Here is a 26692-nt window from a genome sequence, read left to right as displayed (position 1 = left end):
TTTTATTTGTATTATTGGATCAGACAGACCAAATCGCTTTCACACCCAGTCCAATCCCTCTCCATTGTTTGCTTAATTGAATTAAGGGATTGACCGATCGGATCCTTTTGACACATGCTCTATATGCTTAGATAAATGGTAAATGTACCCTATAAAGAAAACTCAGTATCCTGTAAGGTTTTTCCTGTAATGCGACCTCCAGGCTCTGAACCCTGCGCAGTGGAATCCTGGACACCACAGCGCTAAGGCATTCCTGCAGGGTGCTGTAGAGGTCCAAGGGAGTGGACCCTTAACATGAAAAGGGTACGCAGTCCTTGAAGGTCCTCAAGTGACAGGAACACGCCGTGATGGGTGAAGATTGGGCTCTTAGTTTCTAAGCTGTCCTGCGCCTGGACGAGTAAGTGAAACCCCTTTATTTATTGTGGGGTGCCCTAGTGATTTGTAACAATCAGTCGAGCTATCTAGAGGCATGACACCTGTGTGCGGTGACCATACGGGGGAGTTTTGGGCTAGCTGTGGGTGTTTGCAAAGTGTACCTTTTTTTTTGCTTGTCTGGCTGTCTTCTACTTGTATGATCTTGCATGACTGTGTGCCATTTTGCCTTGGTTCGCCATGGCACACGTGCATTTGCAAGAGTGCTGCTGTTCTTAGCAGTTTGGAGGTCATGTCGCACAAGACTTTACCATAGGCGTTGTGCACACTCGGAGCCATGCATGCACCATAGCCTAATCTGGGCACACGGAAATTTGCGCCATATGCAAATACAGCCCTGCCCGTTTTCCAGGACCACGTGCGTATGCATGCGCAGAACATCAGGGTGCACATCCAGCTTATTTAAGCTGTGTATGCCAAGTATGTGGTTCTTCCAAAAGGCAGCTGTGGGACACAGAGCAGGCTCTGAACCAGGCATTTTCAGCTGTTCAGTCTCCTTACCCGGGTCACCCGGGTCACGCGAGTCACCAGGTGCTGCTTGGCAGGATTGTTGCATAGGGGCTTGGTGAGCCCTATCAAAGGGTCTCCCTTCTGAGGTGTGTTAATACTACACCTGGGTACTCTTTTTGTGGCTTGTAAATGTCTTCAAAAAAGAGGAACTGGACTAACACTACAGGGAAGGGCACACCTATGTCGTCAGTAGCTCCTGATTAACCTAGTCATATCCCTAGTATTGTATCCCCTGAAAGACGAGAGACTTCTGGCCAATCTGAGCCGCTGCGCCTACCTGGTATTGTGGCTACAATCAATGCTGCTGCTTCACCCTTTATCACCAAGGATGAACTGTCCTTGGCCCTAGCCAGGTTAGAGCACAGGATTGCTGGCATGATTGCCTCCATCCCGCAGGGTGGCAAAAAGCGTGATAGATCCCCCTCCCCTGAGCCTCCTAGTTTGGAGCAGGAATGGGTTGAATATGGGGAAGAGCTAAAAGCTTGGGATTCTACAGAGGGCCTGGCAGATGAGCCTGCTTCTGAGCAATCTGGATAACAAGATATCCAATTGGTGTCTGCCTCTGTCACAGAGGCTTTTTATCCAGACTTTTACTGAGATGGTTTGTTCATTCTTTTAAGTTGCCTCTTGCAGAGGTCACTGAGCCCCCCCCCCCCTGGTCCTTTTTGGGGCCCTTGAGGCCTCTTCAGGCCGCACAGGCTTTCCCCTTCCAACAGAGAGTGTAACAGGTGGTGTATGCTGATTGGGAGCATCCTGAAAGGATTTTTGTTCCTCCAAAAGGTTTTCCCTTTTATATCCTATGGATGAAACGTTCACTAAGAAGTGGAACAAGCCAGCCATAGATGCAGCAGTCTCTTCCTTAAACAAGAACTTAACGTGTTCTTTATTGAAGGCTTCCTTTTCTTTGGCCAATTCAGCTATTTAGCCTGCTGTTGCAGCAAATGGTATCTACCAGTCTATAAAGGATCAGGTCAGATGGCCTGACAGGCCTAACCAGGAGGATGATCTGGCTGAAAATAAGACTGATATTCTTTGAGCGCTGTGTTGTGCTGTTTTGATGTTTGAGGATTCAAAACAGCAGGCTTCTTGTTTGGCTCCCTTGTCTGTACATGTGCGCAGACTTTTATGGCTTAAGAACTGGTCAGCCAAGCTTCTTTGTAAAAAGTTATTGGCAGGTTTCCCCTTTTATGGGGAACATACGTTTGGTGATTTGGACAAATATACCCAAAAGATTTCTGGAGGGAAGAGCTCTCATCTTCCTGTAAAGAGAAGCACCAGTACTGGGCCTTTTTAAGGGCCCAAGGGATGTTGGTGCTCGGTTATCTGGATGACCGGCTCAGAGATCACTCACTACAGGCTCTAGAACAGAGCATAACTTGCACAGTGCAGTATTTGGAAAGCTTAGGCTGGGTCATAAATACCAAAGACAGCTTTGAGACCAGCTCAAAGTCTGAAGTATTTAGGTCTGATCCTAGATACGGTCCAAGCAAGGGTATTTTTGCCACCCGTAAGGCTCTGTGCCCTGAGATAAAGGGCACCAGACAAAAATCCATTCAGCTCTGTATGAGTCTTCTAGGAAGGATGGTGTCCTCATTTTGAGACCGTGCCCTATGCCAAATTCCTTTCCAGGCCTAGACAAGAAGACCTCTTGTTGCTTGGAACAGAAGAGGACAAGCCCTGGATTATCCAATGTTCTTATCTCCTCGGGCATGCTTAAGCCTAAACTGGTTGTTTACAGAATCAGAACCTGCGAAAGGGAAGTTCCTTCCAGTAACTTGGCGAGTACTGACCACAGATGCCTGTCTCTCAGGCTGGGGAGTGACCCTAAAGGGGCTCACAGCTCAGGGGATATGGTCAAGGACAGAGCAAACCCTGTCCATCAACGTCCTGAAGTTACGGGCAGTATGTCTGGCCCTGCGGTCCTGGACAATGGAGCTTCAGGACTGCCCTATCAGGGTTTAGTCAGACAATGCCACTGCAGTGGCCTATAATAAACCACCAAGGTGGTACCAGGAGTCGGCTCTGAAGGAGGTGAACCACATACTAGCCTGGACAGAGGGATATGTGCTGATTTTTCTATCGGCAGTCCATATCCCAGGAGTAGAGAACTGGAAGGCAGATTAGATCGGGTGCCAGCAGATCTGCCTGAGGGAATAGTCCCTACACCCAGAGGTGTTCTAAGAAATTTGCCAGCGTTGGGGATGGCCAGAGGTCGACCTAGGTTCATCAGCAAGCTACAGTTCCATGGAGCCGGTAAACCCTAGTTTGTTTCCCCCATTCCCTCTCCTCCTACGTTTGCTGTGCTTGATTCGGAGAGAGGGGGTTCCAGTCATTCTGGTGGCACCAGAAGGCCCTGGCTCCCGGAGATTGTAAGACAATAGACAGGCCATGGACGCTTCCATGTCGCCCCAATCTCTACTGTCTCAAGGTCTTATATTCTAACTCAATTTACAGTCTCCAATCTTGACGGCATGGCTATTGAAGCCAGGGTGTTGAAGGACTGTAGCATCTCGGGCCACCCTAGGTAATGCTAGAAAAGCTGTCACTAGGAAGATCTATCTTAAGGTCTGGAATACTTATATTGTTTGGTGTGAAGCCAGAAAATGGCATCCTCGGAAATACGTGATTGGGAGAATTCTCTTTTCTACAGTAAGCTGTGGAAATCGGATTGGCTTTGTGTACAATCGGAAGTCAGATTTCGGCCCTGTCGGTATTCTTCCAAAGGTCACCTATGTGTCCTTGGGACTTGAACTTGGTGCGGTCTATGTTACAGAAACAACCATTTGAGCCTCTCAAGGAAATTCCATTAGACTTGCTGTCGCACAAGCTAGCCTTCCTGATGGCCATCACCACCGCTAAAAGGGTGTCTGAGTTGGTGGCCCTTTCGTGCAGGGAAATATACGTGATCCTTCACCATGACAGGCTTGTGTTACGACCTGCTCCATCCTTTTTGCCAAAATTGGTGTCGGCCTTTCATTTAAATCGGGACATTTTTGCCTTTTTAAATGTTTTTCCTCTCTGCCTCTTTTGGCGGAAAAGAGACTGCATTCCTTGGACATTGTCTGGGCAGGCAAGGTTTATTTGTCTAGATCTGCGGGGGTTTGAGGATCAGACTCCTTTTTTGTTTTACCAAAAGAACCCAAGAAGGGGTAGGCAGCTTCCAAGGCTTCCATTGCCAATTGGGTGCGTCAATTGGTCATTCAGGCCTATGGTCTGAAACGTAAAGCTCCTCCCTTTTAGGGTGAAAGCTCATTCTACCAGGGGTGTAGGAACCTCCTGGGCTTTTCACCATCTGGTATCTGTGGCTCAAATTTGTAAGGCTGCTACCTGGTCTTCAGTGCATACGTTCACAAAATGTTATCAAGTTGATGTTAGAGTAGCCGACGATTTGGCTTTTGGCCGCAGTGTACTGTGGGCTGCCGTATAAGGTCTGATGGCTATTGTTTTGTTTGGCAGCTTGTCTCCCTCCTCTCAAGGCTATCGCTCTGGGACGTCCCAGTAGGTAATGAATATTAGCCTAACTCTGTGTCCCATGATGTATGAAAAAGAAAATGGTATTTTTTTTTTTTTCATCGTACTTACCTGTAAAATCCTTTTCTTTGAGTACATCATGGGACACAGAGATCCCTCCCCTCTTTTTTGAGGATTCAGTGCTTGCTACAAAACTGATGTACTTCCTGTATGGGAGGGGGTTATCTAGAGGATCACTTCCTGTCTAAGACTTTTGTCTACCAGTGTCCATTCACCTAGAGATGGTGTATAACCCAGTAGGTAATGAATATTAGCCTAACTCTGTGTCCCATGATGTACTCAAAGAAAATGATTTTACAGGTAAGCATGACGAATAATCCTATTTTTGACATGCTGGCGGGTAGGTATTACCCCTTCCAGTCTTGCCAAAAAGATTTTAGTAATGTAATGAAAATGATGATCCATTGCTGTTCCCTGTTTGCAGTTAATAAAAGTCCTCCTCAAATGCAAAATTGCACATTAAAGCAAAAAATGATATAGTGGTTCCTGGCGTAATATTACGTCTTTTTTCATTTACATACGCTTAACAAATATCCATACACACCAATGTGCCTCAGAATATACAATATGATAGGTGTGTGTGTGTGTGTGTATAAAGTGTGTGTAGTATTGACAGAGTGCACTTCACCAAATTAATGTGGCTAACAGGGATTTACACAGGAAATCTTCGATATATATATATATATATATATGAACGTTCCAAGGTTGCAGCTCTCGGATAAGATTTATTAAAGTACAAAATTGGAGTGTGTTGTACAAAGCGGCTTCCATTTTGGGTATATGTTAGCCCTTTGGCAGCCTATAAACACATCTAACAAATACAAGGAATAAATAAAATATGAATAGACCGGGAAAGACCCACATTTCTATGGCTGCAGTTTAGGCTATCTTTCAAATGACCAAGCATACGAAAAAGCGAGACCATTTTGTAACAGGTCTGTAACCATCAGACAAGAATCAAAAGGCAAAGTATCAATCTGTGTAATAGTCCAAAGTGATCTACAATACAAACACAAAAAGGTGTCTTAAGGAGGGGGGGGGGGGGGGTAAAGCAAACATACATACTCACCTAGATGGCTGCTTCAGCATGGAACTGATACTGCAGCTGTCCCACACTTGCTTTTCACTGAGTACTGGGCAATCCAAGACCACTGATCACTCAATTCTCAGTCTTCAGTGAGCACAGAGCTGGTGACTGTTCTGCTCAGGCTCTCAGTAGCGTACTGAGAATTTAAGCCTGTTTCGCATCTGGGCAGATCCAGACATTTTTTAAATCCCTGCAGAGCCTGGACTGGCTCTGGGAGGTCAACCGACAGCAGGCAACTCTTTGCATTTTCTCAATGAATGCAAGCCATTATTTAATTGAATGAGGTGGCAAGGCCAGGGCGGTGATGTCGCAATTTTATTCCCATCCAATCGGATAACCCTTGCATTCATTGGGAAAATGCAAAGTGTTCCCTGAATGCTGGTTGTGCCGGGGGCGCAAGACCACCTGTGTTCTTTAAGCAGCAGAGAAGCTACTTGGCATCGGACACAGAAGCTAGAGAAGACCTACTGCAGTGATTTCCAGTTTCCATGGGTATCCCACCGGTATGGCACCATACTTAAAAGTTCACCGTTTTTAATTTTGCTTGCTTTTCCACTACAAGGAAAATGCATGAGCTTGCACAGATAGTTTTCAATTGAACCTGTGTTCCCTTTTGCACTGCAACACATTTAAGACAAGTCCATGGAATGGGGGCATTTATGTTGCAAAACATTAGAAATAATACTGTATTTGTATATTCACAATCTCTACCTTCCCTGTGAAATATAGTCCTAAATTGTTGATCTTGCTTCTTGTTGGCATCTGTCTTATTTTTACAGCAAAACGTTTAGCAGCCTATCAGGAGGTAGAGTCTGAAGAAGAAGATAATGGCACAAAAATGGCAACACTTGCCAGACGGGACAGCAGTGGCAGCCATCACAGTGTAAAAGCAGTTCACAGGAGTCAGAGTACCAAGACCCACAGGAGGACTGGTAGCAGAGCAGAAGCTATGAGGGCCAGTATCCTTTCTAAGCACACAGCTTTTAGCAGTCCCATGGTAAGTATTGGTGAATAAAGACTTTCAATATATTAAGGTTCCTCAGCAGCCATAATTGTGCTGATGACTCCATACATTTAACATCAGTTTAAGGGGTATTTCAGACTACTGTATTTCCAACATGAAAAGGATGCCATTACCTGTACCTCCCCTGTGTCAGTGACTGGAAGATGCAACTTAAGATTTTGAGAAAAAACTGTAAATAAATCTGCGCACAGGAAATAAATGCAGAAAATCTTGAAAAAAGTTTTGAAAAATAAAGAACTGCTGCCCCTGCAGATATACTTTCACCTGGGTGAAGTATGTTTAGAATGATTTAAGAAGGTTGCAGGTGTGGCGCTGTTCTAATTAAAAGGTACTTGAGTGTTTGGTTTGAACCAAATCAAACCATTACCATGAACCATTATAATGATAGTTCTGTGTTGCACCCTCTGCAGGTTGCAATGTTATAAACTTTAAAAAGGCAAAAGATTGGAAAAATGAAAATTGAATATGCACTATCTAGGTGTGCCAAAGATCACTATATATACCCTCTGCAAGGTGCGATATCCAATGTCTTATGTGCTAATGAATGTGTTAGATCCTCTGCTTGATGCAGCAAGTCGGGACAGAAGCCTGTGGGGGAGTGCTTAATAATAGTAATGTCACTTGACGGAATAAACCAAAATGGTATAAACCAAAAAATTGAGGGAGTGCCGCCCCTATGGTATGGATGTACTACTGTGCTACACCCTCTGCATAAACGCCATGTGTTTAGTCTTGAACCCCACTAGTGTAGCTGGTGTAAGGGTTATACCCTCAGCCTATGCGGAGTGTACAAAAAGGAAAAAAAAAAATTGTAAAAATAAACAAAAAAAAAAAAAGAATAAAGGTAAAGTGTGTCCTTAAATAAAACTAGCCTGTAAACATTGCACAATGCCCGTGCAAAGATAACAAGAGATGAAAAAGTGCTAATGTAAATTCAGTAAGTGCTAGTGCGATAATTTGTTGAAATCTTTTTATATCATGTGTTGCAACTTCTGGCGGGTTTTTTCACAACAATGAATATTGTAGCCAGTTAAGAAAATATTTTGCCCCCAAAAAAATGCCTATATTATAATGATTAGAATTGGCTTAACAACGTAAATAATAAGATAATAAATATATACAAATTACTGGTGATAAATGTAAAAGTCCAAAAAAAGTGACTGGTGCTTCAAAAAAAGTGCCACTGTTTAGCAATCCTTGGACCCCTGGTGCGTACGTCACTGGTATTTGCAATGTTTCACTCTTGCCGTATGGAGAAGAGAAGGGATGCCCATAGTGTGAATCCCATATTAAAATAATTTTATTTTATAAAAAATAGGAGATATACTCCCATTTGATACAATTTTGTAAAAGCATGAACAATATAAACGAATGAAATACCTTCAGAATCCAAATTATGACCGTCTGGAAGTGACGCAAAGACAGTCGTATCTCCGCCCATACGCGTTTCGATGTTCAGACGTCATCTGGAGCGTTTTTTTGGTTTATACCATTTTGGTTTATTCCATCAAGTGACATTACTATTATTAAGCACTCCCCCACAGGCTTCTGTCATAACCTCTGCTTGATGCAACAAGTCAGAACACATTCATTAGCACATAAGTCATTAGATATCACACCTTGCAGAGGATATACATAGTGATCTTTGACACGCCTAGATAGTGCATATTTAATTTCCATAATTTTTTACATTTCTTTTCTGACTTTTTAAAGTTTGACATTGCAACCTGCAGGGGGTGCAACACAGAACTATAATTATAATTGTTTCAAACTAAACACTCAAGTACATTTTAATTAGAACAGCGTCACACCTACAACCTTTAATCAATTTAAGATTTTGACTAAAGGTGGAGTCCAAAATGATTTATGCCGTGACTATTAATGTAAACTGTAAATTAAATTAATTACATGAGCTCTAGATTAGACCTATGTGCAGCTTGCAGTGAGGCTGGAGGTCTTGCTTTCGGCAATGGGGGTTAGTTTTTGTGTGAATACCCCATAAACACCAATGCATGCAGTGAGTTAATGTATGTATATATGTGTGTGTATGTGTGTATGCATGTATGTGTGTGTGTGTGTGTATATATATATATATATATATATATATATATATATATATATATATATATATATGTGTGTGTGTATATGTATATATATATATATATATGTGTGTATATATATATATATAATGTGTATGTATATAAAATAAATATAATATAAGTGTGTGTGTGTGTGTATGTATGTATGTATGTATGTATGTATGTATGTATGTATGTATATATATATATATATATACCCACACTAGTGAGTGCACAGCTTGCAAACAGTGTAAATTTGCTGTCCTCTCAAAATAACTCGACACACAGCCTTTAATGTCTAAACCGCTGGCAACAAAAGTGAGTACAAATTGGGCCCAAGTGTCAATATTGTGTGTGGCCACCATTATTTTCCAGCACTGCCTTAACCCTCTTGGGCATGGAGTTCACCAGAGCGTCACACGTTGCCACTGGAGTCCTTATCCCTTATCCACTCCTCCATGACATTGCTTAGCTGGTGGATGTTGGAGACCTTGCGCTCCTCCACCTTCAGCTCCCCATTCACACCTGACACCTTGTAACACTTAACGAGTCACATGACATTGGGGAGGGAAAATGGCTAATTGGGGCCCAATTTGGACATTTTCACTCAGGGATGTGCTTAATGACTGTGTTGACTTATTTTGAGGGGACCACAAATTTACACTGTTATACAAGCTGTACACTCACTACTTTACATTGTAGCAAACTCATTTTTTTCAATGTTGTCACATGAAGATATAATAAAATATTTACAAAAATGTGAGGTGTGTACTCACTTTTGTGAGATACTGTACATACCACAGAAGAACTGGCTAATTTTACTTTTTACTTCACATTTTTATACTTTAATAGTGTGTGTGTGTGTGTGTATTAGGTAATATAATTCCCAATTACAAATAAATCATATATAAAATTTATTAAAAATTATAAAATTAAACCTTTTAAGGATGGAAGTGTTGTTGCTCAATTCTTCTGCTGCCTCTGTGAAATCAACATAAAACCTTCATACCATATATACAATGGTTAAAAGTGATGAACAATATAAATCAACATAAAGCTATGCATAATAAACCAGAACATGTGATAGTTAATTAAACTAGTAAATGTCCAAGTGATCAGTTCCAATATAGTGTAAAGTTCTTCTTTGTTTTCAAAAAAGCGCATCAGTTTTTGGATTTTAACAAAGAAGAACTTTACATTTTATATTGGAATAGATCACTTGGACATTTACTTGTTTATTGAACTACTCACACGTTTTGTTTTTTTATGCATAGCTTACATTTTGATCAGTTTTAACTATTGTGTATGTGGTATGAAGGTTGTATGTTGATTTCACACTGAGGCAACAGAGGAATTGTGCAACACCACTTACATCCTTAAATCTTGTAGAAAGGATAGATATATATAGATATAGATATATATATATATATATATATATATATATAGAGATATATAGATATATATATATATATATATATATATATATATATATATATATATATATATATATATATAGCGAGAATATCTCTATCCATCCTGTTTCACTTTTATTTTAATTTTATTTTTTTAGGAAAAAGATATCACTCCTGATCCAAAGCTTTTAGAAAAAGTCAATGATTGCACTAAAGCTTTGAAGATTGTGAGAAACCGAGAAGATCTCCTTTCCAAGCTCACTCCAGAACTTATGGACGTGTTTGACTTTTTTGTCGCTTTGACTATTTGCAATACTGTTGTTGTAACTTCTCCAAATCAGCCTAGACAAAAGGTAATGGTGGACGGAATTAACTTTTTGCATATGCTATCGTTCAGATTATCAACGCTTATCCTGCATTGTAGCAGTAGAAAATCTAGCTGTAAAACCCTCACATATACCCAGTGAAGTGAATAGCCTCAGATCATGCATGGAGATAAAGCAAATCTCTCTACATGGGTTTTACTTGTATATCTGCTGTCTCCAGCTTTCTACACTCTTTGGAAAGTACCGATAGTGTTTCGAAATCTTCATCTTCCAGCAGTACTTAGGGGTGGGTGGGGAGTCCGGACATACACTTTGTGGGAGCTGATTGGAGAAAAAGGCCTCCCCCCCCCCCCCCCACACTACAGAACATACAACACTACAGAGATATATATATATATATATATATATATATATATATATATATATATATATATATATATATATATATATATATATATATATATATATATATATATATATACTCACACTCACACTCACACTCACATATATACACACTCACACTCACATATATACACACTCACATATATACACGCGCACACACACACACACTCACATATATACACACACAAATTCTATGTGCTTAGTTCAACTTTCATAAATGGAGTTTACAACACTTTAAGTCTGACAAAGTGGATAAGTGAGAACTTTAAGTTGACACCTGAAACAAGGCGTGAGAGTGCAGGTGTCACTGGACAGGAAGATGAGGAGCAAAAAAATTGTAAGCTTTTACCCTTCTTGTAGATAAATGTGATTTTGTTGCTTTTTCAGCATATCCTATCACTTCTTGCCTGTATCTGACTCTTGTCACCTAGACAGGAATTGACAGAGAAAAAATTGGAATTGAAGATGACAGCTCAAAACGACACTTTTTATCAGTCAGCTGAACCTAAAATGCTTTGTTCTGCACCGTTTCTTTTATGTGGAAGAGGCCATCTTGGTAAAAGCAGAACTTTTTGGTTCCTCCTGCACGTCTAACTCCAAATATCATGATACTAGCAGGCAGAGCCAGCAATACCTTAAGATCTCATACTAAAGATATACAGATGCGTGGCTGTAGGTACTGGAGCGCCTAGATGTCCTAACATACCAGGAAATGTGCTATTTTTCAGGAGGAATTGCAAATAAAACATGGATTTTTTTTTTTTGAGTATTGCTTAAACGAACTTGTAAATTCTAAATGTTCCCTGTAACATAACCAGTTTTCACTTTTTGAGTTCAGTTCCACATGAAGGGCTTGTTTCATATGGTAGAGTTGTGCAAACTGCATTAATCTGAATGGCAGTCCTCTTTCTAGTTGCTATTAAGGTTAAGGGGCCTTTATGACCTTTGCTGTGGGTTATTGACTTTTGCACTGTGGAGTTAAATTGCCTAATGGTTTGGGAAGAGCTGGGCAAAGTGCAAATAGACTAAACCTCCTTTTCTGTTTTTTTAACCTTAAAGGTTCGAGTTCGTTATGAACTGAAATCTCCTGTTAAGACTATCGAGGACTTCATCCGTAGGTTTACCCCGAGCCGACTCACTTCAGGATCAAATAGTAGCAGTTCATCAAGTCTTGCCACAAGCAAATCTATGCAAAGAATCGGATCAAGTATTTTGTCATCCAGCTCTATTGAAGGCAATTTTATTAAGTTAGAAGGAAAATTCTCTGGCTCTCCACAGACTACTGTTGGTAGTCAGGACTCTCAACAAGGAACTAGAGTCACGGTTGATGGACAGGAAGGAGAGTTGCGCTTTGAAGCTGAGAGTCCTGATGAAGCTGCTCTTGTATATGCTGCCAGAGCATATAACTTTTCTCTTGTTGGTAGGCTGTCTGATCAAGTAACTGTGGAGTTACCGAACTTGGGGAGACTAAGCTTTGAACTTTTGCACACCCTGGGATTTGACTCCACCAGGAAACGTATGTCTGTGGTTGTCCGACATCCACTTACAGATGAAATTATTGTTTACACTAAAGGAGCAGATTCTGTTGTTCTTGACCTTGTCCAGGCATGTCCTAAAGGTAAGAGATGGTATGCTTTTTTTTTTTTTTGTGGTTGGGGGTTATATAGATCTGGCTGCTTACTGATGAGGTATATGGTGGGGCATTGAAAAAACAATTTTTAAGATTTTTTTTTTTTTTATTATTATTTAAAATAGACACACAATTAAGTGGTCAGGATTCGGCTTTAGGCCTCCCTCACAGGGCCAGATACATGAGGCTGCCGGATTCCTGTGTCCACATGTGACTGGCCCTGTGAAAGAGACCCTATTCTGTTGCTGTTACTTTTAAGCAGCAGAGACAGAAATGTATTAGTGTGTATGTAAACCCACTGTAATCTGTTCTTGTAAATGAGTAGCATATAGAACCATGTAAACAACTGTCCATAGGTATTTTACATTATTATAAAGCAGGGGTTGACAAATTTGCTTGGAATCTAGGAGCCAGCTAAAAAAGTTAGGAGCCGGGTCCGTGACGGCGATCTGGACCTGTCCCTGGCCTGACATGGAGACGAGTGAGGGGAAGATAGCCCCCAGCCCCTCACCTGTCTCCAAGTCATTGCCCATAGCTCTTAGAGGGACATTTTATTTATTTTTTTCAAATGACAAATTTTTTTTAAATTGCATTTTAGTGTAAATATGAGATGTGAGGTCTCTCTGACCCCAGATCTCATATACAAGAGGACCTGTCATGCTTTTTTCTATTACAAGGGATTTTTACATTCCTTGTAATAGGAATAAAAGTGACACACATTTTTTTTTTTTATTTATTTTTATTTTTTTAAAGAACAGTGAAAAAAATAAAAATAAAAGTTACAATAAAAAAAAAATATTTTAAACGCGCCCTGTCCCGCCAAGCTTGCGTGCAGAAGCGAACGCATATATGAAATCGGTGTTCAAATCACACGTGTGAGAGCAATAATTCTAGCCCCAGACCTCCTCTGTAACTTAAAAAGTGCAACCTGTAGAATTTTTTAAATGTCGCCTATGGAGATTTTAAAGGGTAAAAGTTTGTCGCCATTCCATGAGCGGGTGCAATTTTGAAGCATGACATGTTTGGTATCGATTTACTCGACGCAACATTATCTTTCACAATATTAAAAAAAATTGGGCTAACTTTACTGTTGTCTTTTTTTTTTTTATTTTTATTTTTTATTAAATACATTTTCCCCAAAAAAGTGCGCTTGTTTGTCCGCTGTGCAAATACGGTGTGACAGACAGTATTGCAACGACCACCATTTTATTTTTTAGGGTGTTAGAATAAAATATATATATAATTTTTAGGGGTTCTGAGTAAAGGGAAGGAAGATAGGCTGGCAGGCAGGGAAAATTAGCATTGCATCCATTAGCATTGCTGGTTGTAATTCCAACGGCCACCACAAGAGGGCGCCAGATTCCAGAAGGAACCATAGGATCGTAGAAGGCCTCAAAGCCGGGGGCTAAATTACCGGCGGCGCGGCCCGACGCGATCGCGCCGGGGGAGTCCGCGGAGACAGCATACCCCCAGCTGTGCTGCCCCAGGCGCCAGTTCGCTAATTCTAGTCGCAAATGCGACCTGGCGCCCGGGTTTTGTCGAGCCCTGTTATAAAGTGATCTCTACAAGACACAGGCAGGGTATTTTTATATAGATTACGTGGGTATTATAGATGTATACCTTCAGGTAATTGGACACTGGCAAAGCTTGAGAGGACATGTTCCCTGGGTACCTACTAGAGCTGCACGACTCTGGCCAAAATGAATCACAATTTTTTTGCTTAGAATAGAACACTATTCTCGTGGCATAAAATCTTGCCAATTATAAAAAAAATTGGGCTAACTTTACTGGTTAGTTTTTTTAAATTCGTTAGTGTCATTTTTTTCCACCCCAAAATGACTGCTGCGCAAATACAGTGTGACATAAAATATTGCAACAACCACCATTTTATTCTCTAGGGTCTCTACTAACAAAAAATGATTTTAACTTGAAACCAACAAATGTCAGAAAAAGGTTTAGTTTTTAAGTGGTTAAACTTCCCTCATTTACACACCAACGTTTATTCCTTTGATCTAAAGGACAAATTGTCACAATATTTATATTTAATGTTGTAATTCTTGGCAGACTGCCTTTTTATTTTTTTTTTCCTTTCTTTTGACGACTGTCGGCTTTAGCAGAGCAGAGAGAATTCTCCGCATAAAAAGAATTGGGAAATACTTCTCAAGATCGCAGTGGGAAAAAAAAAATCGCAATAACGGTTCTTAACGATTAGAGCCGGTTCGCACAGGGGCGACTCAGATCCGACTTCAGGTCGCCTCAGGTCGGACAACATGTAAAAATCAATGTAAGTGAATGAGAGCCGTCTTAATGCACACTACTGAAGTCGCTCTGACTTCAGAAAAGGTTCCTGTACTACTTCAATCCGACTTGTAGGTGACTGGTACCCATTGATTTCAATGGAGGTCGCCTACAAGTCGAATCTCCGTCTATACGGAGGCGCCTCTCACAGAATTATCAGCTCTCAAGAGGGAACTCCACGCCAAATTTATTTTAAAAATTTGGCGTGGGTTCCCCCTCCGAGAGCATACCAGGCCCTTAGGTCTGGTATGAATTCTAAGGGGAACCCCCTACGCCGAAAAATGGCATGGGGGTCCCCCCAGATCCATATCAGACCCTTATCCGAGCACGCTACCCGGCCGGCCAGGAAAGGGGGTGAGGACGTGCGAGCACCCCCCTCCTGAGCCGTACCAGGCCATGTGCCCTCAACATGGGGGGGGTCCCCGCGGCCCCCCCACCCTAAAGCACCTTGTCCCCATGTTGATGAGGACAAGGGCCTCTTCCTGACAACCCTGGCCGTTGGTTGTCGGGGTCTGCGGGCGGGGGGCTTATCGGAATCCGGGAGCCCCCTTTAATAAGGGGGCCCCCAGATCCCGGCCCCCCACCCTATGTGAATGAGTATGGGGTACAATGTACCCCTACCCATTCACCTGTGGAAAAAAACTTCCAAAAAAACACAACACACAAGGGTTAAAATAGTTTAGTTTATTGCACAGCTCCGGGGGTCTTCCGTCTTCGGGGGTCTTCTCGCCGGACTCCTCCGCTATCTTCTGCTAGCTCTTTTACTAGCGGAGGAGCCCGGCCTTTTTCTTCACCGCCGCCCTCTTCTTTTCCGACTTCGGGGGTCTTGTTCCCCTCTTCCATTCTTCTTGCCGGGCCACCGTGCCTTCTTCTAGCTCTTTTACAAGCGGTGGCCCGGTCTTCTGTTGCCGATGTCGCCGTCTTCTGTTCTTCTCTTCAGGAGATGTTGCCTCATCGCTGTCTCCACTCACAATGACAGGGACGCGGCGACTTATAGGGACATCACTGGATGATGTCCCCACCCATTATGATGTCACAGTCTCCGCATCCTCTGGGACTGTGACATCATAATGGGAGGGGACATCATCCGGGATGTCCCTATATAAGTCGCCGCACGCTGCAACCCTGTCATTGTGAGCAGAGACGGCGACGAGGCAACATCTTCTTAAGAGAAGAACAGAAGACGGCGACAGAAGACCGGGCCACCGCTTGTAAAAGAGCTAGAAGAAGGCACGGGGACCCGGCAAGAGGAACCGAAGAGGGGGACAAGACCCCCGAAGTCGGAAGAAGAGGGCGGCGGCGAAGAAGAATGCTGGGCTCCTCCGCTAGTAAAAGAGCTAGCAGAAGATGGCAGAGGAGTCCGGCGAGAAGACCCCCAGAGCTGTGCAATAAACTATTTTAACCCTTGTGTGTTGTGTTATTTTTTTTGTACATTTTTTTTCACAGGTGAAAGGGTAGGGGTACATTGTACCCCATACTCATTCACATAGGGTTGAAGGCCCCCTTATTAAAGGGGGGGCTCCTGGATTCCGATAAGCCCCCCACAGACCCCAACAACCAACGACCAGGGTTGTCGGGAAGAGGCCCTTGTCCTCATCAACATGGGGACAAGGTGCTTTGGGGTGGGGGGGCCACACGGCCCCCCCTTCCCCAAGGCACCACCCATGTTGAGGGCACGCGGCCTGGTACGGCTCAGGAGGGGGGGGGGGCGCTCGCCTGTCCCCACCCCCTTTTCTGGCCGGCTGGGTAGCGTGCTCGGATAAGGGTCTGGTATGGATCTGGGGGGGACCCCCATACCGTTTTTTCTGTGTAGGGGGTTCCCCTTAGAATCCATCCCAGACCTAAGGGCCTGGTATGCTCTCGGAGGGGGAACCCATGCCATTTTTTTTTAAATTTGGCATGGAGTTCCCCCTTCAGAGCTCATTCTCTGATTGACCACGGTAAAAGTCGCCTGGCCTGGGGCGACTTAGTCGTGTTGTAAGTCGTGTTCAAGTTGTGTCCAAGTTTCCGAAAGTTGGGTTGAAAGTCGTGACGCCCCTGTGTGAACCGGCTCTAAATCGTGCAGCTCTAGTACTTACCATATAACCATACCCCACTTGTCATGTTCAGTTTTGTGCTAGTGTCTAAGGGGGGTGGACCTATTCTCAGTCATAGATGAAACCACTCTTGGCTTAACTAGTTTATTTTTTTCTTTCTTATTTTATCTTAAAATTCTTCAATGAAACTCACTGTCTTCTACTGCCAACCGAGATGCAGTGTATCCAGATTGGTGCAATCCTGGTAAAACCTGGGGAACCATACCTGGTTTCCATGCTTTGGGGACAGCCTGTAATGTTGCTTTGGGCATTGGATCCCGCAGGGGCGCTCACCTTAGCACTTGGTGTAACGCGTATTAGGTCAGCCACAGCATGCTTTACAGCTCTAGAGACATGGTCCATCGCTATGGGACCCAAATCCGCTGTGACAGACAGCCTGGATTTAATATACAGTCCAGTTTCATGGATCAGTAAGACAGGGTCACCCTGCATCTCTGTTACTGTCAAAATGCAACTTTTATTGGAATACATTCACCTTGCAGCATGTAATTTTTAAACATGGTGCTAAAACTCAACCACTCAGAGCTTAATCTCTCATACAACCATATGGTTGTACAACCATGTACCTATTTGAAATGTGTGTCCCTTTTTTTTCATACAAATAGAGCTTTCTTTTGGTGGTATTTAATCACCACTGGGTTTATTTTTTGCGCTATAAAAGAAAAAAAGACCACAAAAATTCTGTAAAAAAAAAAAAAATGAATTTTTCTTATTTTCTGTTGTAAAGTTTTGCAAATTAGTAATTTTTCTTCATATATTTCGGCCAAAATTTATACCACTACATATCTTTGGTAAAAATAACCCAAATTGGTGGATATTATTTGGTCTTTGTGAAAGCTAGAGTCCACAAGCTTTGGTGCCAATCTCTGAAAATTGATCACACCTGAAGTACTACTCATTTTTTGAGACCCTAACAAGCCAGGAAAGTACAAATACCCCCCAAATGACCCCTTTTTGGAAAGTAGACATTCCAAGTTATTTAGTAAGAGGCATGGTGAGTTTTTTTTTTGAAGTTGTCATTTTTTCCCACTGTTCTTTGCAAAATCAAGATTTTCTTTTCTTTTTTTTTCACAAAATTGTTATATTAGCAGGTTATTTCTCACACACAGCATATGCATACTACAAATTTACACCCCAAAACACATTCTACTACTGCTCCTGAGTATGGGGATACCACATGTGTGAGACTTTTACATAGCGTGGCCACATACAGAGGCCCAACATGCAGGGAGCGCCATCAGGCGTTTTTGGAGTATAAATTACACATATAATTCTTTGACTACCTCTTACATTTTTGAAGGCCCTGGAGAACCAGAACCCCACCTAACAATTTAAATATGGTCTCCTAAAAAATATCGCTATAAAATCGATACTGGGCCACTAGATATAATAATGACTCTAAGCAACAAAACCACACACCCAATCGAGGGCGGGTCTACACAAACGTTCAATTATCCCACCGTCAACATCCGTTCGGACCAACAATTGTTTGTTTGGAGAGCACCGAAGGGGTGGTCCACTGTCTGGAAGTTGTATATTATAAGGAAACTTCGTGATTGCGCAGAGATCCATTGTTTTTACAGGCTTTCTATGACCTTCTGTAACGGGAGGTCATGGGCATTTGGTAAGCAGCCAATCCTTAAGTTTTGGTGGTGGATCGATCACAGTATTTACATATGAAGATTTGTTTTATGGATGGACTTCATTTAAATTTTACATCTTCTCACGGGTGTTCTATATACACATTGTTTATATGGACTTGATAAATTGGGTATTTGTCTATCGTTTTCACATAGGCACGGATTAATATATTTTTTTCCTATTAATATTCTTTTTTTTATAATCCTTGAATAATCAATATTCCCATTTTTCTGTTCGCCTACAGGTGGCATTGTATATGGTTGGTTGATGTATTCAATTGTGTTGTGATTTACAGTTGCAAATGACATAATTGTTTGGGAAAGTTTTTCTCACAAAAAATTCTTTGCAGAAATGTTTTGCACACTATTAATTTGGATTCAGTGCAGCTCTGAAGTTTGTTTTATACTGTAAGATATGTTCATGCAGTAGAGTTGCAGCTTCAAATATATTTTAGATTTAATTTTCGCACTTTGGTGTGATTTTTTTATTTATTTATTTATTTTTTTCCCTTTTTTCAATCTCCAAAATACACCTGTTCTAAACCAATGACACCACAAAGCTTCTAATTTACTTACTGGTTATCTCTTGCCTCGATTTCTGCAACTCACTCAATATTGGATTACTTTTATATAAGTTAATTGAAAAAGTATTCATACCCCTTGAAATTTTCCACATTTTGTCATGTTACAACCGTAAATGTATTTTTCTGTGATAGACTAACCCAAAGTGGCACATAATTGTTAAGTAGAAGGAAAATGATAAATGGTTTTCAAAATGTTTTACAAATATGTGAAAAGTGTGGCATGCATTTGTATTCAGCCCACGTGAGTCAATACTTTGTAGAACCATCTTTCACTGCACTTACAGCTGTAAGTAAGCTTTGCACATCTAGAGTGACATTTTTTTGCCCATTCTTTGCAAAATAGCTCAAGCTCTGTGAGATTGGATAGAGAGCGTCGGTGAACAGCAATTTCCAAGTCTTGCCACAGATTCTTAATTGGATTTAGGTCTGCACTTTGACTAAGCCATTTTAACACAATAATATGCTTTGTTCAAAACCACTCCATTGTAGCTCCGGCTGTATGTTTAGGGTCGTTGTCCTGCTGGAAGGTGACCCTCCTCCCCAGTCTTGAAGCTTTTGCAGACTCTAGCAGCTTTTCTTCTACGATTTCCCTGTATTTGGCTCCATCCATCTTCCCATCAACTCTGACCAGATTCCCTGTCCCTACTAAAGAAAAGCATCCTGCCATGTTTTACGGTGAGGCTGGTGTGCTCAGGGTTATGTGCAGTTTGTTTTCCACCACACATAGCAATTTGCTTTTAGGCCAAAAAGTTCAATTTTGGTTTCATCTGAGTTTGCTGTCTCCCCCACATGGCTTCTGGCAAGCAGGACTTTTTTTATGGCTTTCTTTCAAAAATGGCTTTCTTCTTGCCACTCTTCCATAACGGCCAGATTTGTGGAGTGCATGACTAATAGTTGTCCTGTGGACAGATTCTCCCACCTGAGCTGTGGATCTCTGCAGCTCCCCCAGAGTTACCATGAGCCTCTTTTCCCCAATTAAATGCTCTCCTTGCCTGGCCTGTCGGTTTAGGTGGACATCCATGTCTTTGGTAGGTTTGCAGTTGTGCCATACTCTTTTTTTCCATTGTGGATTGAACAGTGTTTCGTGAGATGTTCAAAGCTTGGGATATTTTTTTTTATAACCTAAACCTGCTTTAACCTTCTCCCACCTTTTATCCCTGACCTGCCTGGTGTGTTCCTTGGCCTTCATAATGCTGTTTGTTCCCTAAAGGTTCTCTAACAAACCTGAGGGCTTCACAGAACGTCTGTATTTATACAGAGATTAAATTACACACAGGTGGACTCTATTTACTAATTGGGTGACTTCTAAAAACAGTTGGTTCCACTATATTTTAGTTAAGGGTATCAGAGTAAAGGGGGTGTATACAAATGCACACCACACTTTTTTTTTCAGATATTTATTTGTCAAACAATTTAAACCATTTATCATTTTTCTTCCACAATTATGTGCCACTTTGTGTTGGTCTCTCACATAAAATGCTATTCCCCCTTCAGGCCATCATGAATGCTGCTGCTAGACTTCACCTTGCCAGTGTCTGCTACACCTCTCTGCCAATCCCTCCACTGGCTTCTGATCATCCACCAAATAAAATTAAAAATACTAACCACTTCTTACCAAGCCATCCATAACTCTGTCCACTGTTGCATTACTTGCCTAGGCTCAAAATACCAACCAAATTGTTCTCTTCTCCCAAGATCTCTCTAGCTCCCTTGTCACCTCCTCCCATGCTGTTCTTTGGGACTTCTTCTCCAGAGCCCCTAGCTCCTCAAAATGCAGAGTGCCTGCCTCCTCTACCTCTTCCTTTCAGCATATGTATTGGCCTACAAAGGCCACCAAGCCTTCTCCAAAGCTTCACAAAGAGTGGAGTGGTGTCTTACAGTTTGCATCTCTCAGGAATCCAGACCTGTGGGTTGAATCTTTTTCAAAGGGGTACACAATAGTGTTCAAAACTCTACTCCCCTCACCAATTTGTTCTTTCAAATCAATCAAAAACTGCCTAAGGACAGCCAAATTTGCAGACTGCCCTGAACCATCTCTTATCACAGGGAATTGTTCTGCCAGTACCACCAGACGACAGAGGATTCTATTAAAACTTGTTTACGGTACCAACGCCCAGTGGGGGTGTATATATGGGGGTGTATATACCCTATTCTATACTTAAAGTCCCTCCACAGATTCAAGTCAGTGTTAAAGGTCTTGGCACTTCTTGCCCTTCTCCAAACTCAGGGCATCCAAGTTACATCTTGAACTGAACTCAACAGTCCTTGGGCCTATTAGGATGTTTCTTGCCTTCTGCTGGGTGATCACTTTCAACAAATCTGCTCTCCATTCTTCCCTTCTAGAATAAAAGTTTTTTTTCGCACTTTGTATATGTTTTTTTTTTTTGAGCCATCTTTACCACAGCATAACTCTTATACCAAGGATCTGCAATTAGCGGACCTCCAGCTGTTGCAAAACTACAAGTCCCATCATTCCTCTGCATCTGGGTGTCATGCTTGTAGCTGTCAGAGCATTGCTATGCCTTATGGGATTTGTAGTTCTGCAACAGCTGGAGGTCTGCTGATTGCATATCCCTGTCTTTATACTATACTGCAAGGTCAGCAGGCTTGCTAGACAGATTAGTCACATAACACAACCAATTACTACTACTCCTGCCATCACCATTTCCAACAAAAATATAAAAGTGCAGAAACTTTTTGAAGACCCCTCGTACTTCAGTCTGAACCTAGACCCCTCCCAAGCAAAAGTCTTTCTCCCAGAAAAAGTTCTTTCTCCAAGAGCAGATGCTTGAGATTTGTTTAAGACACATCCCACAATGAGATTCTCTAAGTTTTAGGCCTAATCATAACCTCCTTTTTGAGACAGTACCATTCTCCTAATTTCACTCAAGAACTTTCCAACTCAGTCTTGTTGACCTGGAAAAACCAGACTATTTCTCTGGATATACCCATGCTCATTTCCTGAAAAGCAAGGAATTGGCTATATTACTGTATCAGAACTCCGGCCCTAACAATGGGGAAGCCTTTCCTGTCACTGGAATGTTTTTATAACACACGCAAGTCTTAGGGTGGGGAAGAGTGTTCCTATGCTGAACAGTCCAAGAAACATGGTAACGGGTGGCAACCGAGCACCCCATTAACATCTTTAACTTCAGTCCATTTGACCCTGCAGCACTGGACTCCCCTTCTGAAGGGGTACCCAATCAAGGGGCTTCCTACACGCGGGTCTTAACATGAACTTGGTCTTGAGCACTCTCAAAAGGCAGGTCTTGGCCTTATCTATTCTTTCAAAGGCCTCTGGCTTCCTTATAAGAACCTTTTTCACACTGTATATCATGTTGAGCCCCACAGCTTGGTTCTCTCTACCCTGCAGAAACCTCTTTAAACCTATCAGGAATATTATCCTAGAGGATCTCTCCTACGTAGTATTCTTCTTGGTCATTATCACTTCTGTCAGATGTGTTTTTGAACTTGTGGCCCTTTCCTGCAAAGAGCCTTTCATCATAATTCACAATGAAAAGGTTGTATAGCACCCAAAGCCATCCTTTTTTCCCCCACATGTGGTTTCAGTATTCCACCTTCGTTGTCCTACCATCCTTATCCTCCGACTCCTAAGCATCCAAAGTAAATCTCGGTATATTGCCTGGACGTAGTCATAGCCATTAGAGTATACCCTTAAAAAGCAGGGTTTTGACAAACCCCAGGCGCCTCCCCAAGATTAGTCATGGTGTCTAGGCTGCCTCCAAAAAAAGTTTTTAATTCCCAAAAAATGGTTACACCCAAGCCAGGGTGGATTTGATTTAAATCAAGTAGATTTAAAATTATTTAATTCACTATTAAAAAGGCTTTTTTTTTAATCAACCTTAAATCATAGTTTTTAAAGAGCAACTGTCATCTCTGTCCAACAGCGGCTCCTCCGCTGACCCGCTGTTGACTCACCGACAGTCCCTTTCACTTTAATGGGGATGGCTGGTGATGCGGCAGTGACCTAACAAGGTGAGGGATGTGATGTCATTTGCAAACAAAATGAAGGTTTCCTATTTAGAATAAGCTTTCAGGTTAGTAAAACCAATCATACAGTTTGTAGTGTACATAGATTAGTAGATATTGCAGAATATACAGCCTCATGCTACATAATTAAGCTCCATTTCATGCTGAATAAACTAAACTATTATATCTTTAATAAACTATCTATAGATAGATTTTTACCCCCAAAACATTTTATTAAAATAAATTTGATAACAATCAGAAAAAAAGATTGAGGCCCCCCCCATATACGCACGTATATGCAGTGGAGTGCCTACGCCTGTAAATGTTGATTTACGTTAAAAGCATCGCCTAATGAGTACTGACATGTTGGGTATCTATAATTGTGTAATTTTATTTCTGAATTTCTTTTCTGAAACCTTTGTGGTAATATTGTGTAACCTAAAAAAGGAACTACAACTATTTTATTCTCTGGGGTGTATGCTTTTAGAAAATGTTTGGTAGTTTTATGTAATCTTTAGGCCTAAAATTATTTTTTCACTTGTGCAAAAAATGAAGCACTGCTCTGGTTGTGACATGGTTAACCACTTTAATACAGGGCACTTATACACCTTCCTGCTCAGACCAATTTTCTGCTTTCAGCGCTCACATTTTGAATGACAATTGTGTGGTCATGCAACGCTGTGCCCAAACAAAATGTTTATCATTGCCCCCACCCCACCCCAAATAGAGTTTTTTTTTTTTTTGGTGGTATTTGATCACCTCTGAGGTTTTTTTCTGCGCTAAACGTAAGAAAAGAATGAAAATTTTGAAGAAAAAAAGTTTTTCTTAGTTACAAAGTTTTGTAAATGAAACGAAGTACGTTTTCTCCTTCACTGATGGCCACTGATAAGGCAATGCTGATTGGCACTGGTGGGCAATGATGGACATCACTGAGCACAGAGTGGCATACATGGTGGCCATGGGTGGGCATCCTGGGGGGGGGGCTGCACTGATAGAGGCTCTTAAAAGAGCCTCTGATCTAATTTAAAATAAAAAGGAATGGCTTTAACGTGTGTTGTTCCCTGTTTTTTCTTGGGGATTAAAACCATCTTTTTGCTATACCACAGTACACTATATGGGCCCCAGGAAAAGCATTCAGTAACGTTTAAACGTCTAAACTATTGGCACTTTATCACTAACGCAGAGCCGCTACAGGAGGTTCTTTACCTAGATCGGAGATGCAGTGTGACAGATTGACACACCACATCACACCACCGATCATCACACTGTGCGCCCCTGTGGCTTTTCCTGCTGGACGTCCTAGGACGCCCAGCCAGGATAACTGAACAACATTCTGCTATAGGCCGGGCGGGAAGTGGTTAAAGGATAAGTTCACCTTTGGGAACATGTTACATGTTCCACCCATAAGATTTGTTAGTTAAAAAAAACTTTTTTTAGCTGGCTCCTAGGATCAAAGCTATTTGTCAAGCCCTGCCTTAAAGCTACTGCTCCAATCAGGTGGCAGATTCTGTTTGTTCTGTTCTTGGGGCTCTGCAAGGGGCACCTTGCTTCAAAGTCCAACATCACACAATGGACAAGAGATCTTATCACAAGAGCTTACGTTCTGAAAGTAAGATCCCCTACGCTTTCACACACCCATTCCACCAAATCAGTCAGAGTATCCTGGACAATTTCACACTAGGCTACTGTAGCCCAGGTTTACAAGGCCGCCATCTGGTCTTCTGTTCTTACTTTTTCAAAGTTTTAACATGACTTTTTAGGCATAGACTGTGACACCAATTGATTTGGTAAAAATATATAAAAAAAATAATTTTATTTCAACATAGAAAGAAAAAACAAAGAATAATATATTAACATACATTTCCGAACAGGAGAAAGGGACACATTACTTCCTCCATGTGCATATATTTATAGAACCAGAAAACATTTGCTTCCTACATCTTATTCCAAAGGAACAGACTTCTATGACATTGTATATAGGCGTATTCAAAGCATTCTACAAAAAAGGTCAAATTGCGTTAATATTGTGCATCCAATGTAACCTACGCGTTACGAAGTTATCTTACTCCTTCTTCAGGGATGATCCATTTTAGCACACTTAAATTTACAAAATAGTAGAATCTATAAAAAACATAAGAAATAATTATATATATATATATATGTACAATAAAAAAAAAAAAAACACAACGCACCACTAAAACGCATCACCTATATATACGATCTTCACTCCAAGATGCAGGTCTAGGCTCATAATAAGGGGGGGATGTTTGACCACCTTCTTGGATGGGAACCGGGACCGCAGTGATAGGCGGACTGAAAGGGAGGAGATGTACAAGTAAAGTAAATGCATGTCAAATTTTCACATGCCTAGATTTTAATTAAGTATTGCATGTATTTTACTACAGCGCCAATAATGGCAGATAAAGGTTCTATCTGTTAGCCCTCTTGTATGACTTCCGTCATTACATTTGTACTAAGAGGGAAACACCCCTAAAGAAAGGGGGGAACTTTATCTAAAAAAAGCTATCTCATAGTAATCATTCCTAAAGATAATAATATTGCAAAATCTTTTTAAAAAATCTTACCCAAAAGCGTTTCATAGAGTAGTTTGCTGTGTCCCGAAGGGAAAACACCTGAGATGCCTATGTTAGAATGGTTAAAATGAGATGCCCAAATGTTGCAACTCTTTTAAATGTTTAAGGCAATCTATTTGGCTTAAAGTCGCCGCAATCTCTCTGTAGTCCAAGGATTTTGGTGCTATGGGAGGAAAAGATTCCCCCCAGAGATAGACGTGTCAGGTCCAGCCTAAAATGGGAAGGGGAAGGACAGTTATATCCGTTAATTCCCCTTCATTTTTCAATAAGGCTGCATACAGACAGACATAAAGTATATATATTTCCTTACCTTAAATTGTATCTCTCAGCAAATCACCTCCTCCATGGCCATTGCAGACTGATAACAGACTGCTCCTGGCCCATTAAAGTATCTCACCGCCCCACCTCCTTCCCTCCCCTTCCAGGTGAAGTAAATATTACTCACCTGTGAGTCCTATCACCTAAGCGCGGTCTCCCGGGTGTGCGGCGCACGACGTCGCCCCATGCCCACATCCAAAATGGCGCCGTGGGAGGAGTGACGTCATGCGTCACGCTCCCACCGACACGCATGCGCAGATCGTACCTTAGCCCTGGAGTTGGCCAAACAGTGTTGTTCACTAAACTACATCCCCCAGGAAGCACAGCGCCAGCAAAAGTGTCAGCAACTGCACATTCATGTAGGATGTGTAAACGCTAAGGCCACTATGGAGGGGAGAAGCCTGCCCTTGGTTGGCAGGTACCTTTTTGTTTTTCCCCCCTGGTGGCCTTTTCTCTCGCTCATCGGTATACCTGTAACAGAAATGGGATGGGGGTCTGATCACCCCAGCTTCCCGTTTCTCTGTCTCCCTAGGTTTTCCACCCACGCTCGCCCTATAGACATCTCGGACGAACGTGAGGTTAAATGCGTTTAAAACAATGGCGCTGCACCGGAAAAAACGCTGCTGTAGCTGCACTTTGCGGGTGGTTTTAACCCTTTTTCAGACGCTAGTGGGGCAGTTTTAGCGCCATTAAAACTACGGTAAAGCGTCGCTAAAAATAGCGTCACTTTACCGCTGAAA

General features: G+C 41.8%; 1 protein-coding gene across 1 annotated transcript in view; it reads left to right on the top strand.

The window, feature by feature from the left end:
* ATP10A (ATPase phospholipid transporting 10A (putative)) overlaps positions 1-26692 on the top strand; it is a 243916-nt gene that overhangs the window by 122039 nt on the left and 95185 nt on the right. Inside the window, exons 8-10 of the mRNA XM_077482771.1 lie at positions 6340-6557; positions 10233-10427; positions 11862-12420. Of these exons, the coding sequence (XP_077338897.1) occupies positions 6340-6557; positions 10233-10427; positions 11862-12420 (972 nt within the window). The remainder of the gene's footprint in view (positions 1-6339; positions 6558-10232; positions 10428-11861; positions 12421-26692) is intronic.

This window comes from Lithobates pipiens, unplaced genomic scaffold (genome assembly GCF_037356315.1).
Source record: "Lithobates pipiens isolate NorthernLeopardFrog02 unplaced genomic scaffold, aLitPip1_a1.2 Scaffold_16, whole genome shotgun sequence".
NCBI lineage: Eukaryota > Metazoa > Chordata > Amphibia > Anura > Ranidae > Lithobates > Lithobates pipiens.
The sequence above is the reverse complement of the archived record's forward strand: the minus strand, read 5'-3'. Positions and strand labels throughout refer to the sequence as shown.